This window comes from Lolium rigidum, chromosome 7, assembly GCF_022539505.1.
Source record: "Lolium rigidum isolate FL_2022 chromosome 7, APGP_CSIRO_Lrig_0.1, whole genome shotgun sequence".
Taxonomy (NCBI): domain Eukaryota; kingdom Viridiplantae; phylum Streptophyta; class Magnoliopsida; order Poales; family Poaceae; genus Lolium; species Lolium rigidum.
Genome location: NC_061514.1, coordinates 326,911,838 through 326,935,099, shown reverse-complemented (window position 1 = coordinate 326,935,099; position 23,262 = coordinate 326,911,838). Strand labels below are relative to the sequence as shown.

Genomic DNA, 23,262 nt, shown 5'->3' with positions numbered 1-23,262 from the left:
GAGGAAAATGGGATTATTATTGAAGGAACAGAAAAACTCATTGATCATGCTACTTCCTACTATAAAAACCTTTTCGGGCCTGCCCCTGGAAATCTTTTTCCTATTAATCATTCTATGTGGTTGCCGCATGAAAAAATGAATAACAATGATAATGAGATTATCAGTCGACCTTTTAGTGTTGAAGAGGTAAAAGAGGCACTATTCTCAATGAAAAAAAACAAAGCTCCGGGACCTGATAATATTCCCATAGAGTTTTATCAACATTGTTGGGATATTGTCAAAAATGACATTATGAGCCTTTTCTATGCTTTTCATGATGGCTCTTTAGATGTACAGCGTCTTAACTACGGCATTATTACCCTTCTCCCCAAGATATCCGAGGCTAACAAAATCAGCCAATATAGGCCCATTTGTCTCCTTAGATGCATTTACAAGCTTCTTACCAAAGTCCTCACTATAAGGGTGGAACCTTTCCTTCCCAAAATTGTTAGCTTACATCAAAATGCTTTCATGAAAAATAGGACCATTGTTGATGGGATTATGTCGCTTCATGAGCTGTTACATCATACACATGTGAAAAAACAGATTGGTGTTGTCCTAAAGCTTGATTTTGAAAAAGCTTTCGACAAGGTAAATTGGGATTTCCTACTTGACAGCCAAAGAGCCATGGGCTTCGGAGATTTCTGGTGTAGTAAAGTAGAAAATATCCTTCGAAATGGCACGGTTTCGGTGAAAATTAAAAATATAATCGGGCCTTATTTCCAGAGCTCAAAAGGGGTTCGTCAAGGTGATCCTCTTTCTCCATTCCTCTTCAACTCCGCGGCACAATGCCTTACTAAGATGGTTCTTGAAGCCCAAAACAATAACCTCCTTACTGGTTTGGCACCTGATCTTATTGATAAAGGAGTGGCCATTATGCAATATGCCGACGACACGGTTCTCTGCCTTTCTCATGAACCTGATAAGGCTGTCAATTTGAAAATTCTGCTCTATTTGTTTGAGCTAATGTCGGGGCTTAAAATAAATTACCGAAAAAGTGAGATTTTCCTTATTGGTGGGGACAATGATATTGCTAACTCCTATACTGACATGTTTGGATGCCAGATAGGAACTTTACCTATGAAATACTTGGGTGTCCCAGTTTCCTTCCGTGGTTTAAAAAATTCAGATCTTAACTTCATTGATGTCAAATTCACTAAAAAGCTTGATGCCTGTGTTGGTGGATCCTCCTCTTCTGGAGGAAGACTAACTTTAGTTGATTCCTGCCTTTCCAACCTTCCTTCTTATATCATGGCCATGTTCCTTCTAAACAAAACTTTTATTGAAAAATTGGACGTGCATCGACGTCGCTTCTTTTGGCATGGTAAGAAACGAGAAAAAGGTTACTATATGGTCAAGTGGACCAGAGTTTGTCGCTCCAAAAAAAAGGGTGGTTTAGGAGTTAAAGATATTCGGAAACAAAACATTAGCCTTCTTTGTAAGTGGTGGTGGAAGCTTGAAACCCTTGATGGTTTATGGCAAGGTATTTTTAAGGCAAAATACTTAAGAAATAAACCTGTGGCTACTGTTTCCTCAAAATTCAATGATTCCCCATGTTGGAAGGCAATTTTAAAAGTAAAAAATACTTACTTTGCTGGGAGAAAGGTGGTGCTGAATAATGGAAACATCACCAGGCTATGGAAAGACCCAATTATGGGCGAACAACCTTTTTGTGAAAAGTTTCCTGTGCTGTTTAACCTCTGTCAGGTGCAGGACTGTACTGTGAAAAGCTGCAAAGAGGCAAACTTCGATATTCCCTTCCGCAGACATTTGAGAGGTGAGTTACTGGATCAATGGCAGCATATCTTGAATACCTTGCTTTTGGCTCCTTCTCATGATGAAAATGATAGGATTACTTGGTCTTTAAATAAGAATGCTATCTTCTCGACTAAATCCATCTATACTCTCCTGGAAAAAAACCTGGCCGGTTCTCACTATAATTGGATATGGAAATCCAAGATACCCTTGAAAATCAAGATCTTCATGTGGCAAATGTGTCAAGATAATATTCTCACCCGAGATAATATGAAAAAAAGAAAGTGGCCTGGTTCTCCAATTTGTTCCTTTTGCAGACAGGTTGAAACAAACAATCATCTCTTCTTTACCTGTAACACCTCTAAGGTAGTCTGGGGAGTCTTGGCTATGGCTATGGGAGCAAATTGTGTCCCTACTTCCTTTTGGCAGGCTATGTCTTGGTTTCATTCCTTTTCACCTGGGTTTGAGAAATTCTATATCATTATCATCGCGGCTATTTGCTGGGCCATATGGAATGTGAGAAATAAGATCACCTTTGAAAAGCATGTCATGAAATCGCCAAGTGAAATTTCATATTTTGCGGTGGCTTTGATTTTATATTGGGCAGGTCTTCAGAAAGTGGAGAACAAGGGGTGCTTGGTCGACGGAGCGGACAAGATGGTGCAAGCGGCGGCGTTTGTCTACTCCAGGTCCGAGCGTCCCAGCAACGACAACCGGGCAAGGGCAGTTGCTGATGATCACGGGCGCCTGAGGTCCTTCCACCGTCTCTTGGCTGATGTCCCAGTATGTTTGAAGTGTGGATGATGATGCTTCTGAGCTTTTGCTATGGGCTCTGCTACTTCCTTAGTTGTTCAGTTGTTTGCTTTTGCTTCCTGGTTACTTGTGATGTTTAAAAACCCTATTAAGGCTAGGACTCTGTTATAGTGGTATCAGGTTTTTGTCCCATAGCGGGTACTCGATGGCGAGTACTCGTAGTGGGTTTCCGACAACTGCTCCAGCTCGCTTCCTCTCTCCCTAACCCCTCTCTGTTGTAATTCCTACTTGAACCTGTTCTTTCCGTTTATTGCAATGGAAAGGGGTGGAAGCCCGGTTGGAAAAAAAGTCACTTACAAAAAAGTGCTTTGAGTTGCATTTTTCGGTTAAAAAAAGTGCAATTTCACTTTTCTTACTAGAAATGTGCAACTCTATCGAGTTGAACTTTTCTTTGTACTGTAGTTGCATTTTTCTGAGATAACTAAAACTTAAGAAAATCTCAAGACATAAACACACCCATAGTATTTTATGGACATAATAGATCACTCTGTTCCTGTCAAGCGAAGATGCGGATGCGTATGGTCTAGAATGCAGTCGCAGCACCTTCCTCGTGCCTTCACTCGCCACCAAGAGCTAGCTACTCAACTCAAGTGCAAAATCCAGTTTCGCCACCAGACACAAAGCGTGGAAACAAATTTGACCAGCAGCTCCGAGGAGCAACCTTGCGCGCCACTCTGCTTCGAGTCTTCCGTGCCTATTTATCCGCTGATCCTTAACTAGCTACTGGGAACACCGGAAACATGGACACCACCACAGTCACGGCTGCGACGGTCACCGCCAGCGCGGGCGTCAGCCATGGAGGTGGCGGCGACGGCGCGAACGTCTTCTTCCTGCCGTTTCCCGCGGCGCAGGGGCACACGAACCCGATGCTCCAGTTCCGGGCGCCGCCTGGCCTACCACGGTTTGCGCCCCACCCTCGTCGTCACCCGCTACGTGCTCTCCTGCACCGACCCGCCGGGCGACCCGTTCCGTGTGGCCGCCATCTCCGACGGCTTCGACGCCGGAGGCATGGCGTCCTGCCCGGACTACGCGGAGTCCTTCTCCCGGATGGAGGCCGTGGGGTCGGAGACGTTGCGGGAGCTCCTGCTTTCCGAGGCGCGCGCGGGGCGGCCCGTGCGCGTGCTCGTGCACGACGCGCACCTCGCGTGGGCGCTGCCCGTGGCTCGTGCCGCTGGCGTGGCCACCGCGGCCTTCTTCTCCCAGCCGTGCGCCGTGAACATCATCTACGGGGAGCTGTGGGCGGGGCGCATGGCGCTGCCGGCGACGGACGGGCGTGAGCTGGTGGCGAGAGGAGGGCTGAGCGTGGAGCTGGGGCCGGAGGACATGCCGCCGTTCGTGGCGGTGCCGGAGTCACAGCCTGTGTTCACCAGGACATCAATTCGGCAGTTCGAGGGGCTGGACGAAGCGGACGACGTGCTCGTCAACTCATTCCACGACTTGGAGCCAAAGGTAAGCCATATAGGGTGTGTTTGTTTGGGCTGCTAGGAGCGGCTCCAGCAACTTCTAGGCTTGACTCCTGGTGGAGGTAAATCGGTTGCATCTCAAGGGCCCGGAGCCAATCCTCCTGTGGCTGCCGGTGACCCTGCTCCCTGTCTTCACTGCAACATAGTGGGACACTACACTGCTCGTTGTCCCACTATTCGTTGTGATCGATGTAAGAAACTTGGGCATATTGCTCAGATCTGTCAAAATGTGCTTCCTTGGGAGTGTGTTCCATCTATGTGTGGCTTTCAAGCACCTGGTAGGGGTTTCTTTTACATGCCTGATCAGAGCTCCTCCAAGCTGATCAAAGAGAGAGCTACCAGTGTGGTTATCACTATTATTGAGGGGAATGTAACCTCTCGAGAGATTGAACAATCCTTTAACATGATTTTCGGTGATAGTTGGAGATGCACTGCAAGGGCTATTGGTCCTAATCAATACACGATGAGATTCCCTACGCCTCGGGAGGTTGAAAGAGCTGTTTGTTATGGTGCTTCCATGAAACTGAAGACAGTTGATGCTACTGTCAGTTTGTCGCCGTGGACGGCCTCGGTTGGAGCCAAGGCTCCGCTGCAAAAGGCTTGGGTGAAAATCAGTAATATCCCACTTGACAAGAGATGCGAGACAAATGTGTTCTATGCTGGTGGTCTTGTTGGTGTATCCCCGGACCTCGATGCTTCCACTCTGCACAAACCTGAATATGTTAAAGTGCTGATTGGTTGCAGAGACATTGACATGATTCCCTCAAATGCTGAAGGCTGCCTTGGTGATAATTTCTATGATTTCTACTATGAGGTGGATAAAATTGTTGTTGGCAAACTTTCTGGTGAAGCTAATACTGTTGCTGTTGGTAACTCGGGTGCTCCTTCCCCGAAAAGACAGAGGGTCGAACAAAGCAACATGGTCACTGAGGAAAACTCTGAGTCTCAGCTCGTCAGTAGCCAGACCGAGTCGGTGCAACAGTCTCACCACAGAGAGAGAATGATCATCACTGATGTCACTGAAGAAATCGACACTCAAGAGTCGTAGGATGACGGTACCGGGGGAGAACTCCTTATTGAAACCATAGCTCGTGAACATGCGGATGCTCAACGCGAAACTGGTACGTCTCCAAATAAATGGCTTCTTCCCTGCCCCATTCTTGACATGAATAAACATGTGATTTGTGAACCTGTTTCACCTATGGCTGCCCCTCTCTCTTCCTTATTGTTGCCTTATTCGCAAGCCCTTTCTGTTGTGACCTGGCCACCGCTCCCTGTGGTAACAAATGTCTCTGATTCGTCTTTTTCTCCCTTGGGAGACCATCCAGGTTACCTGGTCCAATCACCTGACGTCTCGCTGGAGGACAACGTGGAGGAGGCACAAGAGGAGTCGGACCCCAGAATGAACTGTCGCAGAGCTTCGGCGGACATGAATTCAAGCATCATGGAGAAAGTGGAGATTGTAGCCAGGAAAAGGAGTTTAGAAGGTAACACTGCGCCTACTCCCGATAATTCGAACTCTTTTTCTGTTCTATCCAATAGTGAGCTCATGTGTAGAGCACATAAAATGGGCGTTAATATACCTGATAATGATTTCGCGGCCATAGATATCCTTAGAGATTTGGAAGCATCTAGAAACGACTTAGCTGAGAAATGTATGTCGTCTAGAAAAAATGAGGACACTCTTTTTATTGAAAACAATGTGGGTAACTCGACTCCTCTATCAATGGATTGGAATCCTTTATCTGATAATGAAGAACCATTTACTATTGTTAGAAATAAAGGGAGGAAAGCCTCGAGAAAGAAACCTGTAGTTGTCATATCTAGACCTAATACTAGGAGTCAAACCAGTGAGAACCTTTTGTCTGGCGACAAATCTGCCCCGATTCCTGGCAGGGTCGCTAGAAAACGCACTAAGCCAAGTCGTTTTAAATGAAAGGTGTTTTTTGGAATTGTAGAAGTGTTGGAAAAAAAGGAGTTGTGGCTTGTATCAAAGATATGTTATCTGATTATTCCTTGGATTTTATTGGCATTCAAGAAACTATGAAAAAGGACTATAATCTTAGTTTCTTTCGTAAGCTTGACCCTAATAACAATTTCTTTTGGAAGTGGGTCCCCTCCATCGGAAAATCTGGTGGCATTCTATGTGGTGTTAAAAATGAGTCTCTAGAGGTTAATGCTTGTCAAGATAGGTAAATACATGCTGCAATTTGTCCTATGGGACAAAATTCATAAATACAATTGGGCTCTTGTTGTTGTCTATGGAGCTCCTCATGAAGAACATAAAATGGAATTCCTTACTGAGCTCTCTGCTTTCTGTCATAGTATTCTTATTCCCTAAATCGTTGGAGGTGATTTTAATATTATAAAGCACAGTGGTGAGAAAAATAAAAACTTTGTACACTCTCATTCCATAGATATTTTCAATTCCGTCATTCACACTCTAGGGCTTCGCGAGATTTTTATGCATGGGGGTCAATACACTTGGTCTAATAAGGAAACTTCGCCAACCTTAGAAAAAGCTGGACCGTATTTTGATGTCGCCGGATTGGGAGGACATGTTTCCTCTAGTTTCGGTCGAAAGCTGGTTAGAAAGATTTCTGACCATAATGCTTTACTCCTTGACACGGGCACTCATTCCTCCATTGCTAATAAGTCAAGAGAATTCAGGTTTGATATTTCATGGTTCAAGCATGCTGATTTTATGCCTCTGGTTGAGAAAATCTGGAACAAAAAAGTGTATAGTAATGATCCCATTGATATTATTAACATCAAGTTGAAGCGTTTAAGAAATTCTTTAAAGGTTGGGGTTCAAGTCAATATGGTCACTCTAAGAAAAGGAAAAAACGATTTAAAAGTGGAGTTAGCCTATATTGAAGAGTTGGAAGAATCCTTAGAGTCTGTCAAGTGATTTACATTTCCGAAAAACGTTGATCATGGTTGAGCTTATGGAAATTTATAAGGAAGAAGAGTTGATGTGGTACCAAAAGTCACATGAAAAATGGTTACTTGAGGGAGACTTGAATACTAGTTACTTTCATCGTGTGGCCAATGGTCGCAAGAGAAAAAATACTATGATTTCTTTTGAGGAAAATGGGATTATTATTGAAGGAACAGAAAAACTCATTGATCATGCTACTTCCTACTATAAAAACCTTTTCGGGCCTGCCCCCGGAAATCTTTTTCCTATTAATCATTCTATGTGGTTGCCGCATGAAAAAATGAATAACAATGATAATGAGATTATCGATCGACCTTTTAGTGTTGAAGAGGTAAAAGAGGCACTATTCTCAATGAAAAAAAACAAAGCTCCGGGACCTGATAATATTCCCATAGAGTTTTATCAACATTGTTGGGATATTGTCAAAAATGACATTATGAGCCTTTTCTATGCTTTTCATGATGGCTCTTTAGATGTACAGCGTCTTAACTACGGCATTATTACCCTTCTCCCCAAGATATCCGAGGCTAACAAAATCAGCCAATATAGGCCCATTTGTCTCCTTAGATGCATTTACAAGCTTCTTACCAAAGTCCTCACTATAAGGGTGGAACCTTTCCTTCCCAAAATTGTTAGCTTACATCAAAATGCTTTCATGAAAAATAGGACCATTGTTGATGGGATTATGTCGCTTCATGAGCTGTTACATCATACACATGTGAAAAAACAGATTGGTGTTGTCCTAAAGCTTGATTTTGAAAAAGCTTTCGACAAGGTAAATTGGGATTTCCTACTTGACAGCCAAAGAGCCATGGGCTTCGGAGATTTCTGGTGTAGTAAAGTAGAAAATATCCTTCGAAATGGCACGGTTTCGGTGAAAATTAAAAATATAATCGGGCCTTATTTCCAGAGCTCAAAAGGGGTTCGTCAAGGTGATCCTCTTTCTCCATTCCTCTTCAACTCCGCGGCACAATGCCTTACTAAGATGGTTCTTGAAGCCCAAAACAATAACCTCCTTACTGGTTTGGCACCTGATCTTATTGATAAAGGAGTGGCCATTATGCAATATGCCGACGACACGGTTCTCTGCCTTTCTCATGAACCTGATAAGGCTGTCAATTTGAAAATTCTGCTCTATTTGTTTGAGCTAATGTCGGGGCTTAAAATAAATTACCAGAAAAGTGAGATTTTCCTTATTGGTGGGGACAATGATATTGCTAACTCCTATACTGACATGTTTGGATGCCAGATAGGAACTTTACCTATGAAATACTTGGGTGTCCCAGTTTCCTTCCGTGGTTTAAAAAATTCAGATCTTAACTTCATTGATGTCAAATTCACTAAAAAGCTTGATGCCTGTGTTGGTGGATCCTCCTCTTCTGGAGGAAGACTAACTTTAGTTGATTCCTGCCTTTCCAACCTTCCTTCTTATATCATGGCCATGTTCCTTCTAAACAAAACTTTTATTGAAAAATTGGACGTGCATCGACGTCGCTTCTTTTGGCATGGTAAGAAACAGAAAAAAGGTTACTATATGGTCAAGTGGACCAGAGTTTGTCGCTCCAAAAAAAAAGGGTGGTTTAGGAGTTAAAGATATTCGGAAACAAAACATTAGCCTTCTTTGTAAGTGGTGGTGGAAGCTTGAACCCTTGATGGTTTATGGCAAGGTATTTTTAAGGCAAAATACTTAAGAAATAAACCTGTGGCTACTGTTTCCTCAAAATTCAATGATTCCCCATGTTGGAAGGCAATTTTAAAAGTAAAAAATACTTACTTTGCTGGGAGAAAGGTGGTGCTGAATAATGGAAACATCACCAGGCTATGGAAAGACCCAATTATGGGCGAACAACCTTTTTGTGAAAAGTTTCCTGTGCTTGTTTAACCTCCGTCGGGTGCAGGACTCATATCGTGAAAAGCTGCAAAGAGGCAAACTTCGATATTCCCTTCCGCAGACATTTGAGAGGTGAGTTACTGGATCAATGGCAGCATATCTTGAATACCTTGCTTTTGGCTCCTTCTCATGATGAAAATGATAGGATTACTTGGTCTTTAAATAAGAATGCTATCTTCTCGACTAAATCCATCTATACTCTCCTGGAAAAAAACCTGGCCGGTTCTCACTATAATTGGATATGGAAATCCAAGATACCCTTGAAAATCAAGATCTTCATGTGGCAAATGTGTCAAGATGCTATTCTCACCCGAGATAATATGAAAAAAAGAAAGTGGCCTGGTTCTCCAATTTGTTCCTTTTGCAGACAGGTTGAAACAAACAATCATCTCTTCTTTACCTGTAACACCTCTAAGGTAGTCTGGGGAGTCTTGGCTATGGCTATGGGAGCAAATTGTGTCCCTACTTCCTTTTGGCAGGCTATGTCTTGGTTTCATTCCTTTTCACCCGGGTTTGAGAAATTCTATATCATTATCATCGCGGCTATTTGCTGGGCCATATGGAATGTGAGAAATAAGATCACCTTTGAAAAGCATGTCATGAAATCGCCAAGTGAAATTTCATATTTTGCGGTGGCTTTGATTTTATATTGGGCAGGTCTTCAGAAAGTGGAGAACAAGGGGTGCTTGGTCGACGGAGCGGACAAGATGGTGCAAGCGGCGGCGTTTGTCTACTCCAGGTCCAGGCGTCCAGCAACGACAACCGGGCAAGGGCAGTTGCTGATGATCACGGGCGCCCGAGGTCCTTCCACCGTCTCTTGGCCGATGTCCCGCATGTTTGAAGTGTGGATGATGATGCTTACGAGCTTTTGCTATGGGCTCTGCTACTTCCTTAGTTGTTCAGTTGTTTGCTTTTGCTTCCTGGTTACTTGTGATGTTTAAAAACCCTATTAAGGCTAGGACTCTGTTATAGTGGTATCAGGTTTTTGTCCCATAGCGGGTACTCGATGGCGAGTACTCGTAGTGGGTTTCCTGATACTGCTCCAGCTCGCTTCCTCTCTCCCTAACCCCTCTCTGTTGTAATTCCTACTTGAACCTGTTCTTTCCGTTTATTGCAATGGAAAGGGGTGGAAGCCCGGTTGGAAAAAAAGTCACTTACAAAAAAGTGCTTTGAGTTGCATTTTTCGGTTAAAAAAAGTGCAATTTTACTTTTCTTACAGAAATGTGCAACTCTATCGAGTTGAACTTTTCTTTGTACTGTAGTTGCATTTTTCTGAGATAACTAAAACTTAAGAAAATCTCAAGACATAAACACACCCATAGTATTTTATGGACATAATAGATCACTCTGTTCCTGTCAAGCGAAGATGCGGATGCGTATGGTCTAGAATGCAGGCGCAGCACCTTCCTCGTGCCTTCACTCGCCACCAAGAGCTAGCTACTCAACTCAAGTGCAAAATCCAGTTTCGCCACCAGACACAAAGCGTGGAAACAAATTTGACCAGCAGCTCCGAGGAGCAACCTTGCGCGCCACTCTGCTTCGAGTCTTCCGTGCCTATTTATCCGCTGATCCTTAACTAGCTACTGGGAACACCGGAAACATGGACACCACCACAGTCACGGCTGCGACGGTCACCGCCAGCGCGGGCGTCAGCCATGGAGGTGGCGGCGACGGCGCGAACGTCTTCTTCCTGCCGTTTCCCGCGGCGCAGGGGCACACGAACCCGATGCTCCAGTTCGGGCGCCGCCTGGCCTACCACGGTTTGCGCCCCACCCTCGTCGTCACCCGCTACGTGCTCTCCTGCACCGACCCGCCGGGCGACCCGTTCCGTGTGGCCGCCATCTCCGACGGCTTCGACGCCGGCGGCATGGCGTCCTGCCCGGACTACGCGGAGTCCTTCTCCCGGATGGAGGCCGTGGGGTCGGAGACGTTGCGGGAGCTCCTGCTTTCCGAGGCGCGCGCGGGGCGGCCCGTGCGCGTGCTCGTGTACGACGCGCACCTCGCGTGGGCGCTGCCCGTGGCTCGTGCCGCTGGCGTGGCCACCGCGGCCTTCTTCTCCCAGCCGTGCGCCGTGAACATCATCTACGGGGAGCTGTGGGCGGGGCGCATGGCGCTGCCGGCGACGGACGGGCGTGAGCTGGTGGCGAGAGGAGGGCTGAGCGTGGAGCTGGGGCCGGAGGACATGCCGCCGTTCGTGGCGGTGCCGGAGTCACAGCCTGTGTTCACCAGGACATCAATTCGGCAGTTCGAGGGGCTGGACGAAGCGGACGACGTGCTCGTCAACTCATTCCACGACTTGGAGCCAAAGGTAAGCCATATAGGGTGTGTTTGTTTGGGCTGCTAGGAGCGGCTCCAGCAACTTCTAGGCTGTAGAAGCTGGAGCCCAAACAAACAACAAATTTTGGGCCAGCTCCACGGAGCCGCTGTGTTGGAGCGCTCCAAAATATTGCACTATAACCTGGAAGCTGCCAATTCGATGCTTCTTCAAGCGGCTACCAGCTCCAACTTGCTCTTTTACTGGTTTGCCCTCCCACCAAACTACATAATACGCACAATCTGCTCCTGAACGGTTCATCCTATTTCTCCCTCTAGCGAACAGATCGAAGGCAAACGGTTTCAGCGCCTCGTCTCACCTCTCTGCCCCTGCTCGATCTCCGGGCTCCGGCCACCGGCGACCCCTTCCCTCTCAGACCGGCGCCTCAACCCCGAACCCTCCCGCACCCAAGATTTGGGTCTCGGTCTGCTCTGCTCTAGTCGATCACTCAATAAGCTTGGCTTCATACACTCTCTCTTATCATACACGTTTTGGGCAAAACCAGGAGCTATCATCTAAAGTTTGTATTGCTACTATTTTTTATATTTTAGATTTTAGATACTAGAAAATCTTTAGGGTAATTGTCTCCAAAATATATTGGCTATTTATAATATTTTGGATAATATATTACTAATATTTTTTTAAATAGGAAAACATGTTAAATGTCTCAAATAATGTTAAAATACTCAAACAACACTTCCACATAACAAGGATTTAGACCGTGTAAAATGTCTCAAACAACACTTCCACACAACCAAGGATTTATTTGTTTTTTTACACCTTGTCAACTGAGCAGGAGGCAGAGTACATGGAGCTAACATGGAGAGCAAAGATGATAGGCCCAACATTGCCATCATTTTACCTAGACGATGATCGCCTTCCATCCAACAAGTCTTATGGGTTCAACTTGTTCAATTGCGATGCACCGTGTATGGATTGGCTAGAGAAGCAGGAGATCTCGTCTGTTGTGCTTGTATCATATGGGACTGTCTCCAACTATGAGGCAACTCAGCTAGAGGAGCTTGGAAACGGACTATGCGATTCCGGAAAACCCTTTATATGGGTTGTTAGATCTAATGAGGCGCACAAGTTATCTGAAGGCCTCAAGATCAAATGTGAGAAGACGGGATTAATTGTTTCTTGGTGCCCCCAACTTGAGGTTCTTGCACATAGGGCGATCGGTATGATATATCTCTCTATTTCCTTTACTCTTTTTGGCCACGACTACTAATTATATGATAAGTTCAAAAATAAAATGAATTTTAATTGATGAATATACATGTAGGTTGTTTCGTTACCCACTGTGGATGGAACTCAACACTGGAAGCGGTTGCTAGCGGTGTGCCTCTTGTCGGCATTCCACATTGGGCAGACCAACCCACCATCTCAAAGTATGTGGAGAGTGTGTGGGGAATGGGTGTGCAAGCACGAAAGAACGATAATGGATTCCTAAGGAGAGGGGAAATCGAGAGATGTATTAGAGAGGTGATGGACGGGGAAAGAACTGATAAGTACAAAAGAAATGCTGCAAAATGGATGCAAAAGGCGAAGAAGGCTATGCAGGAAGGAGGAAGTTCAGACATGCATATTATTGCATTCGCGACAAAGTACTTGTCAATTTAAAGCTATGAAAATACAATCTTTACTTCAAAAGAACCATGTATGTAGTGATCTCAGCCATGTGGAGGAGGCCTCCACAAATCCTCCACAAACAATGTTTTGTTAGGGGAGTCGGTGTACAATCGAACCACTCGATTTCCACTAATGTTGGAATTTTCGTATATTACTAGACTATGAAAAAAGGTCTAGATGTTATATTACATTTAAAAAATCCCCATAAATTGACATGGGGACAATAAACATTACTAGAAATTGACAATTATATTTATCTGTGGTTTGTGGTGTTTTCTCCACAGATAAATTGTGTACATTAAGGAATAATTATTATTATTTTGTTTCACGTCAAATTATTTGGACACATTGGTTGATGTGGAACTAGGAATTATCAACCATTTCCCTAACAAATGTAGAAAAATGTATATCGTACAAAAACACACAAATGTCTTTGGTTTAATCAAAAATAGAAAAATACATTATAAGTATGTATATATAATCGAACCATGTCTCACATGGCCTTGCCAATTGCCATCACATCGAATCTCAAAGTACAAGTTAGGCTCTTTTGGAGTCAGTTTAATTGCTCGGATGTTTTTTTTTCATCTACGGAGATCTTCTCACTAGTGCCATGATGGGCTGGGTCAAATTCAAAATCATGTTCTACATCTAGTTTGGATGCTAGCAATTTTATTTGTGCACCGTGGAAAAAAACATGCACGAGGTTTGGTTGGAAGTGCGATGCATGAGGTTTTGAGTGCATTGTGTTTTAAAAAAATAGATATTTTCACTTTTCGTACTTCTAGAAACTATAGCAAGGATGACTAAAAAATATGTCCTTTATTTTCTAACAAATTAAGAAATATTGATAGTACGAACCACAGTAGTAAAATTGAGTTGTTCAAATTTACTAGAACCATTAGTATATCGTTTCACCTCATTAAAAATTCAACTATTTTCTTGGAATATCTTGAATCAAACCGGACGAATTAAGTAGCTAGTGATATATAGGTTGAGTACGACGCTTGTAGCCCGAGCTATATATAGTTTCTTTTTTGAAAAAACATACATTTTAAAGATTCAAAATGTTTGAAAAAATCGATGTCGAAAATGATGTATTCTATCAACGTGCAAATTTAAACTTGGAAAAATCTTGCATTCCGTGTACTCGAAAATCCCGAGATCTACGTGCGGTTGACCTTGCCATCACCGGTGCATGAGATACAGTTCATTAAATCTATGCTAGACTGCTTTCTTTTTTAAAAAGTAATACCAAGACCTTGCTTCGATGGATGCACATATCCTTCTTGTTTTCTTTTATCTTGTCCACTCTTTATTCACTAATTTTATGATATAAAAATTAAAAAATCTTCTAGACTTCTTAACCTACCATTCTTACCACCAGCTATTGCAAGACAAATAAGTTTAACTCGATAAATACTTTCCTGCAAATTCCGCAATATTGTTGTCAGAGCTCCCTCTCTCTTGCATTGCCTCCTTGGCCATGTTCATGAATTTTCTAGCATTTGCACGGTACTCCTCCTTCCTCTCTCCACCCATCACCTTTTTGATGCAGCCATCCACTTCCTCCCTGGTGACTAACCCTAGAGCCCTCATGGCGCCCGTGGCGCCCGTAGCTTTGTCATTGCATGTTCATACCTTATTATGAGAGCTGCTTCCTTGGTATGATCTTGCTTTTGGATTGGCTGCATTTGAATCTGTTTTATTTCCTCCTCCAAATTGTTCAGCTCTTGTTGCAGTGGCTTTTTCTTTTTACACCATATCTTTAGCTGACCTGTAAGATGGTTTAGTTCTGTTCGAGAAAGATTTATTCTTAGACTTGTTCCAAGTTGATTTTGCATGTTCATGAAAGTCATTTTCCTTCAACCACCAATTTTCAAATTTGAAACAGTTTTTAATTTTCCTAACAGAAACTTCTGTTGAGAGTAATATAGCAACATATGGTCACTTAGAGAATGGATAATAGGTATATTGTAGACATTAGAAATGGGAAATGCATCACACCACTCAGCAGTCACCAAGCATCTATCCAATCTTTCAAAGGTTGGTTTAGAGTAAAAACCAAGGTTTAAAATAGCGCGTTATTCCTCCGCTAATACCACGTAATAGCATATTTGGAGGGTCTACGCTAAATTTTACTAATTTCCCTCGCTATGACGCTATTTGTGAAATAGCATGATATATCGTGCTAAAATTTCATAGCATTAGCGCGCTATTTTTTCAAGCTTAGTTACTTTCACTTTTTCATGGTGATGAACTACAATATGTTGGTTCATCTTCTAGATTAGAACTTAATATCACTAATGCCGATGATTCGAATTTATACTATGTTGTTGCCTTGTGAAATACTGATGTAACCTTCTGAAAAATTTGAGATCTATTTGTTGTATGTGGTTATGTATGTATGATTCAGTCTTTTTTAAACTAAATATCCAACCTTTTTTAGTGAAATCCTTTATCTTTTAATATATTTGATTTTTTTTCCAAACGCTATTTAAAATATAGCACGCAATTAGCACGATATAGCGTCCATAGCGTTTGAAGAAGACCGACGCTATTTTATTTAGCACGCTATTTTAAACCTTGGTAAAAACGTTTGTTGGTCCAAGCGTAAGCAGGTCTACTAAAACCTAAATCAAACAAGCCACAACTTTTAACAAAGGAACAAAAAGCATACAAACGGGAGCGATTTATATTAGAGGAGTTCTTGTTCATATCATACAACAACTCATTCATATCTCTCATACAAGCAACTACTTCTTCCCAGATAGAAGCAACTACTTCTTCCCAGATAGAACTAGTCTGATGGTGATAAGGGTCACCATATATACATATCAGCCCAAACTTCTGATTTCTAGCGCTATATATATGAGTAGCTAAGATAGTATAAAAACTAGATGTATGAACAGTCACTTGCAGATCATCACTCCACATAAACCAGAGCCCGCCCGGTCGTCTTCGAGAGGGCACTACAAAGCTGAGGTTTTGCATAATAGATCATCCGGGCAAGGTGCATCATTTTGTTACTGCTAAGGTTCTTGCCCATACCTTGGCAGTTCCATTAGCTAAGCTCTTATGGCGTACGGTTTATTTCACTTATGATCTTCCATCTCCCACCAATATTACTAATATGTTTGGCAATTGGTTAAATATAGTAGTCTAAGGCTTTTATCTGGATTGGGGTTTCTGTTTTATGTTGGTCTATTTGGAGGGTCAGAAATGATATAATTTTTAATAAAAAAAAATGCTCTTTTCATTTTTTAAGGTTATTCCTATGGTCTCCCATTGGGTCCAGCTTTGGGCCCTACTCTCTCCGGAGGGGCAGCGGGATGCCATGGCTTCTGGATGCACACGGTTCCTGATGGTCGCTTAGAATATCTTGTGCCAGGCTGGTTGGTGATATACTAGAAGACTATGTTGATGAGTAGTCATAGTATGTTTTGTTTTCGATGGTTGATTCTTGTATCAATCCTCGGTGTTGCGTGAGATGTAAACAATACTTTTTTTAAACCTTATTCTAATAAATGGCCGTGTGCATCGTCATGAGAAGCCGGGGTATACCCCCATTTCGGAAAAGAAAGAAAAAACCCTTGGCAATTCCACCCTAGAGCCCTCATGGCGCCCGTGGCGTCTTAGAGGGCTAGAGCTGCTGCCTCGAGATCCAGGTCCATGCTACCTCCCTCAATGTCATCACACAGAACTTGTGTAGCAGCATTGCTACTCGTGCCCAGTTGAGCTTGGCCTTGAACATTTATCTGGCTTTCGGTTGCATCACTGCCAATCCTAGCATCCATACCCATATAGTACACACGAGCCATTGGAGGAGGTGAGAAGCCTCCATGGCAGCTCTTCAGATTTGCGAACACGATGCCAGGTTGAAGCACCAGGTTTTATACCAAGAGCTTTGTGGCTAGCTTCAACAGTGGCACCCTCTGGAGTCAAAGCAAATTCGAACCTTTCTTCCAGATTTGACGGAATCAACCACTCGCAAAAACTTGAGCAGAAGACCTTGCGCGCCACTCTACCGCATCATACTCATACTTAATTCCCGCTCCAAACAGGCCAGCCGGAACCGGAACCGGAAGACGCTAACTTCACGGCGATGGACACCACCGTCCAGGGCAGCGGCAGCGGCGGCGGCGGGCGCGTGCTGCTGCTGCCGTTCCCGGGGATGCAGGGCCACGCCAACCCGATGCTGCAGCTCGGCCGCCGCCTCGCCTACCACGGCCTCCGCCCCACCCTCGTCCTCACCCGCCACGTCCTCTCCACCGCCGCCCCCTCAGACTGCCCATTCCCCGTGGCCGCCATCTCCGACGGCTTCGACGCCGGCGGGATCGCCTCCTGCCCCGACACCGCGGAGTACCTGCGCCGGATGGAGGCCGCCGGGTCGGGCACGCTGGCGCGGCTGCTGCTCGCCGACGACGACGTGCGCGTGCTCGTCTACGACTCGCACCTGCCCTGGGCGCGGCGGGTCGCGCGGGACGCCGGCGTGGCCGCGGCCGCGTTCATGACGCAGATGTGCGCGGTGGACGTGGTCTACGGCGAGGCGCGCGCGGGGCGGGTCGCGCTGCCGCTGCCGGACGGGAGCGCGCTGCGTTGCCGCGGTGTGCTCAGCGTGGACCTTGGGCCCCAAGACGTGCCGCCGTTCGTGGCCAAGCCCGAGTGGTACCCGGCGTTCACGGACTCAGCTCTCGGGCAGTTCCACGGGCTGGACCAGGCCGACGACGTGCTCGTCAACTCCTTCCGCGAACTGGAACCCACGGTGAGCACCACCTGTTTGTTGTTTTGATCAGCTGAAATCTTATACGGAGTACTATGACATTGGAGTATATGCTTTAAATTCAAACATTTGGCTAAACAGCCTCTCCATGGATAACTGAAAAGGAATTTCTGACATGCTATTTATTTGCTAACAAAAGACTCTGCTCCGTACCTGTATGCCAAACAAACTTTATATTTTCGGGTTGAGCAGGAGGCAGATTACATGGAATCGAGATGGCGTGCAAAGACCGTCGGCCCGACATTGCCATCGTTCTACCTAGACGATGATCGTCTGCCATTGAACAAGTCCTACGGTTTCAACCTCGTCTCCAGCACTGCTCCATGCATGGCATGGCTAGACAAGCAGGCTCCTTGCTCTGTGGTCCTAGCATCCTATGGCACGGTCGCTAACCTCGACACGGCACAAATAGAAGAGCTAGGCTATGGATTGTGCAATTCTGCACAACCTTTCCTTTGGGTGTTGAGGTCTGAAGAAGCACAAAAGTTGCCCGAAGAACTTCGTGGAAAATGCAACATGAAAGGCCTAATTGTTTCTTTTTGCCCTCAGCTGGAGGTATTGACCCATAGAGCCACAGGTATAATATAAAATCATTTCTGCATATGCAACAAAAGGGCAAACAATTGCTAGTGGCATGTCGCAAGAATTGAAAGTAATTAAGGTTTGCAATCTCCCTAACGCAGGCTGTTTCTTGACACATTGTGGATGGAACTCAACAACCGAAGCAATTGTCACCGGTGTACCCATGGTGGCAATACCACAATGGGCAGACCAACCGACAACTGCAAAGTATGTGGAGAGCGCTTGGGGGATTGGCTTGCGTGCACGTCAGGATGGAAAAGGCTTGGTGAGGAGGGAAGAGGTTGAGAGGTGTATCAAGGAGGTATTGGGTGGGGAAGAGTATAAGAGGAATGCGTCCAAGTGGATGCAAAAAGCCAAAAGGGCAATGCAGAAAGGAGGGAGCTCGGACAAGAATATTACTGATTTTGTGGCCAAGTACTTACCAAATTCAAGATCATACGAAGATGGTGATTCTTGATGCATTGATTTAAAGTCAACCCTCGCAGATTTAATGTCTTTTCCATAGATTTTGGTAGTCTTGGAGTTGAAGTAAAACCACATTCCTATCTTTTATGACTTAAGAAGGAGCTTACTGTATGGCAAACTGATTGTTCTCAGTTGCTAAAAAAATGTTCAATTAATACACTAAAGGTTTGCCAATCAAGAAATGAAATTATATATTGGTAACAAAGAAGGGATACTGTAAAATCTGTAAATTTGACTATGTGTTAAGAAGCATTAATCACTGCAACTTGCAATATGACTAAGTCTCAGATATATTGGTGTAAGGAAATATTAACCATAATTCTTACAAAGATCACAACAATGCACAAATGTGGTGAGATGAATCATCCTACAACTCACTCTGAATCTTTTATCTATAACAGGTTTAACTTTAAGGTTGGAGAACCTGTCGCTGTTAATCCTTGCCCATTTTTGCAGACACGGACATGAAATGAGTTAGTATCCTCTAGAATGCAGCAGCCAGGAAGGAGGGACGACCAAGAGTGTCCGGTATGCATGCACTACTTAAAGATTTTGTACTTTCCTCTTTTCTCGAGAAATGAAATATTTCTCAATCACAATATAGTAATTAAGATACAAGAATGCATCTGTGCACTCCACATATAGTTTCACAGATCTGAAAATTGTTGTCTATTTATTGATAAGTAACTATATTGCCACACTGTTATATACACATACTTGCATTTTTACACAATCACGCGGGAGGTATATGTTTTCAGACACACAAAGGCGCCAACAGGTGGGTCAATCAACAAGCTAGGAAGCAAGGTAATCAAGCCGTCGGATAGGAAGGTTGCATTGCGACACCACACATGCCTTGCTTGTCGGGAATGTCCCTCTCCAGCCTGATATACCCATCCTCGCCCCATGACGTGCCCCACGAATTTTTGATCACCCAGAACTTCGTACCATCGTCAGCCACACCATACCCGACAGCAGCAACACCGTGATCGAGGTTTGTGCCGCAATCACCTGATAGCACACCACCCTTGTAGAACTGGAAGAGGCTGTCTCCTCCGTCAACGGCCACGGACACTGGTTGTGCCGCCACCGCCTTCTGCAGCGAAGCCTCGTCGTTGGCTGGAACGTCCTCGTGCCCCTTGATGGACGCAGCAGAGCTGGACGCCATGTTGGAGTTGCAGGTGCCGTCGGTACCAGTGTATGGGTAGTTGGCCTCGGTGGTTAGGCCACCGTTCTCCACGATGAATTCAAAGGCATTGTCCATGAGCCCACCCCCACATCCATTGTCCGAGGTGTCACAGTCCACGAGCTCTTGCTCTGATAGAGAGATCAGTTTGCCGGTGCTCAGCTGCACAATTCCCTCCATGGATGCAACCGTGGAGAATGCCCAGCAACACCCTAAATATAAATAGGAATGAGTAATCTGGGAATGCAGTGGCATATCCTATAGTACACATGCTCTTATTTTCAGTCATCTAGGTGAAATGTAAATTGAGAGAGTGCAAACACAATGTGAATTTTAGCTTACCACATTTCCCTTGGTCCTTGACGGGAGTGACAGCTCCTTTGGTTCTCCAGTCCACGGAAGTCGGGAGAGTGTCAAGACTGACGTTCGCGTACCTAAACCCTGTCATCCTCCGGTCCTTGCTACCACCCACCGGCAGTTTATAACCAGTGTGCTTGGCCCTGAACTCATCATTGGTGATATCTGCGAATTGGTTGGCCTCAAGCCAGAACTTGTCGTTCCTAGCGTTCACTGACTCTATGAACGCCACGTTGGCCTTAAAGACCTCCAACCGACGTGCTTTCTCAGACACGTCACTGTACGTGCGTCCATACTTTGCCATCCACTGCTCGTGCCTCGCAACCATAGACCGATATCGGTGAGGTCACGCGCCGCTAGAGCGCTAAGCAGACAGGTGCGCGCGATGGCTGCAACGATGAAACTAACCGAGTAACTAGCAGCCATTGTTGGGGAGGTATATTGGAGTGTGCGGTTAAGGTGGTACTGTGGTGCTCTTGCTGTGTTGTATTTGTGAGTGGCAATGTGGATTATATATAGTAGATGAGATGAGCTGAGACGTGTTGGCCATAGTAAACTGCTGAGATTTTGGGTTAGGAAGATAGTGACTTGTTGAGTGCCGTGAATCGGAAGTTCAGTTGTTAAAAAAATAGCATGCATTAGCTTTTGGGGTGAGCTGAGCAGTATTTAATACAGTTCCACTAAAGAGTTATATAATCTTGTAGGCTAGTCAAATAAGCACACGATTTAATTACCTTGATGCAGCAAGACTTAGTGTTGATGATTAATTAATGGATCTGAGTCGGTCCCAACAGCAATACGCTTTTGGCGAGGTCCACCGTGTAATTTCATCTGCCTGCCAGTTTCCCTTATCTTTCCGTATAGCAGCTGCATCTCTTCAGCAAAAATATGTTTGTGAGAATTGCTATAGTGAAACGCTAATTACATGTAAATAAAGCTCTTTCTGTTCTGTAAGTAGGGCTTGAAAAGAGATGATGAGGCTTGGTCAAGAATATATGGTCAATGTATCAGAAGATAAGCAACATTCAGTACAATAAATGAGAAAAATCAAGTAAAGCTACACTCAAACCGTGCAGTACGGAGATCAAGTAACTGCAGTTCAGAAAATGTTATCATACAGATAGAAACTATATGAACGAATTTATTAAACCTGAATATGTATGCTAACATGGTATGCTGCAATACTGGTGGCTCCATGCGTTACAGGGGATGCTATATACTGACTAATCAGGAGAAAGAAACTTGTATGTTGGTTTCGAAGCAGGGGATGCTATATACTCTGGAAATTTGGCAGTTGCGTCACAAATTCCACGATTTCCATTGCTATTTCAATCTCATTCACTACAAGAGGGCAAATCAAATCAGGTACATAAAACTATCAAACCCATGCTCTTCCAAATCATGTTACTGCAGTCATAAAAAAAATGCTTTTACATGGACATAAGTCTGTATATGATTAAATATTATTATAATTTTGCAAGGGGTCTGCATGATGTATTTTACCAAGTCTAAAGAAACATTGCCCAAATGACATGCTGAAAAGCTGGGTCCTACATGCATTGCAGTGACCAATCAGGAGAATAAAATTATATCTGGGTAACAAAGCAGAGATTCTTGTAAACTTTGTATTCATATGAATTATGTCATATGAATCCTTGGGGATTGCATCGTCATGTATTCATATGAATCCTATCATTTCCTCTACGTTCAGCACCCCTGCTACAACCAACTCCGTAGAATCATTTCCTCTCATATTCATATACTTGACCGCTGGGTGGTTCTTGCTTAAAGAACATTCCTGATACCCTCTTCTCTAACACCATCAATGTTTCTTTTGATCGAATAGTTGTTGGAGTTTTGTACTGACTGGGCGACGTGTCCCCTTACCTTTGAGACAAAAAAAAAATCTATATTTCAGGATTGAGCAGGAGGCTGATTATATGGAGTCGAGATGGCGTGCAAAGACCGTCGGCCCAACATTGCCATCGTTCTACCTAGATGACAGTGGTCTTCCATTGAATAAGTTATACGGTTTCAACCTTGTCTCGAACACTTCTCTCCATGCATGTCATGGCTAGCTAGACACCCAGGCTCCTAGCTCTGTGATACTCGCGTCCTATGGTACGGTCGCTAACCTCGACATGAGACAGCTAGAAGAGCTAGGACATGGATTGTGCAAGTCCAGACAACCTTTCCTTTGGGTGTTGAGGTCTGACGAAGAAGTTGCTGATGTAGAACTCTGTAGAAAATGCAACATAAAAGGCCTAATTGTTTCTTTTTGCCCTCAGCTGGAGGTACTGGCCCATAGAGCCACAACCCACAAGTATGATATAAACTCATTTCTGCATATGCAACAAAAGGGTAAACAATTGTTACTGAAATGCCACAAGGATTGAAAGTAAGGTTTCCAATCTCCGTAATGTAGGTTGTTTCTTGACGCTTTGTGGATGGAACTCGACAACAGAAGCAATTGTCACAGGTGTACCCATGGTTGCAATACCACAATCCGCAGACCAACCGACAACCGCGAAGTATGTGGAGAGTGCATGGGAGATTGGCTTGTGTGCACGTTGGGGTGGCAAAGGGTTGGTGAGGAGTGATGAAAGTGGAGAGGTGTATCAAGGAGGTGATGGGTGGAGACGAGTATAAGAGAAATGCTTCAAGTGGATGAAAAAGGCCAAAGAGGCAATGTAGGAAGGATGAAGTTCAGGTAGGAATATTGCAGATTTTGCAGCCAAGTATTTATCAAATTATAGACCAAATACACTTTAGTCAAACCAATGTCAAGACGGTGATCTTAGTCGATTTATTTAAAGACAACCCTCAAAGAGCTTATGACAGAGGGACGGTGGAAAGTAAAGTATAATGTAGTATGTTTTGGAAAGTTAATTTAGCTTTACAAGCCATACTACATTTAGATTTTGGTGATTTTGGAGTTGATGTTAAGACCAATACTAGGTTAGACGATCTACTAAGGAGTCCATTGGCTAGTAATCTGAATGTTCTTGGTTGCTCAAAATGCCCAGCTAAGAGCATCTTCA

General features: G+C 44.3%; 3 protein-coding genes and 2 pseudogenes across 3 annotated transcripts; 4 read left to right on the top strand and 1 right to left on the bottom strand.

The window, feature by feature from the left end:
- Positions 1–3,347: 3,347 nt before the first annotated feature.
- On the top strand, positions 3,348–4,727 carry LOC124673370 (annotated as a pseudogene).
- A 5,555-nt stretch (positions 4,728–10,282) lies between these two features.
- Positions 10,283–13,074, top strand: LOC124677456 (UDP-glucosyltransferase UGT13248-like). The gene is made up of 3 exons (XM_047213441.1): positions 10,283–11,210; positions 12,013–12,397; positions 12,502–13,074. Exons 1-3 carry the CDS (start codon positions 10,503–10,505, stop codon positions 12,837–12,839), a joined length of 1,431 nt encoding a protein of 476 aa, XP_047069397.1. The 5' UTR covers positions 10,283–10,502; the 3' UTR covers positions 12,840–13,074.
- Positions 13,075–16,953: 3,879 nt separating this feature from the next.
- On the top strand, positions 16,954–18,796 carry LOC124677457 (UDP-glucosyltransferase UGT13248-like). The gene is made up of 3 exons (XM_047213442.1): positions 16,954–17,613; positions 17,824–18,208; positions 18,315–18,796. The coding sequence occupies exons 1-3, from the start codon at positions 16,954–16,956 to the stop codon at positions 18,668–18,670; spliced, it is 1,401 nt and encodes a 466-aa protein (XP_047069398.1). The 3' UTR covers positions 18,671–18,796.
- A 693-nt stretch (positions 18,797–19,489) lies between these two features.
- LOC124677458 (senescence-specific cysteine protease SAG39-like) lies at positions 19,490–20,590 on the bottom strand. The gene is made up of 2 exons (XM_047213443.1): positions 20,207–20,590; positions 19,490–20,076 (listed from the first exon to the last, which is right to left on the bottom strand). Exons 1-2 carry the CDS (start codon positions 20,547–20,549, stop codon positions 19,490–19,492), a joined length of 930 nt encoding a protein of 309 aa, XP_047069399.1. The 5' UTR covers positions 20,550–20,590.
- A 1,562-nt stretch (positions 20,591–22,152) lies between these two features.
- LOC124673369 lies at positions 22,153–22,993 on the top strand (annotated as a pseudogene).
- Positions 22,994–23,262: the final 269 nt, after the last annotated feature.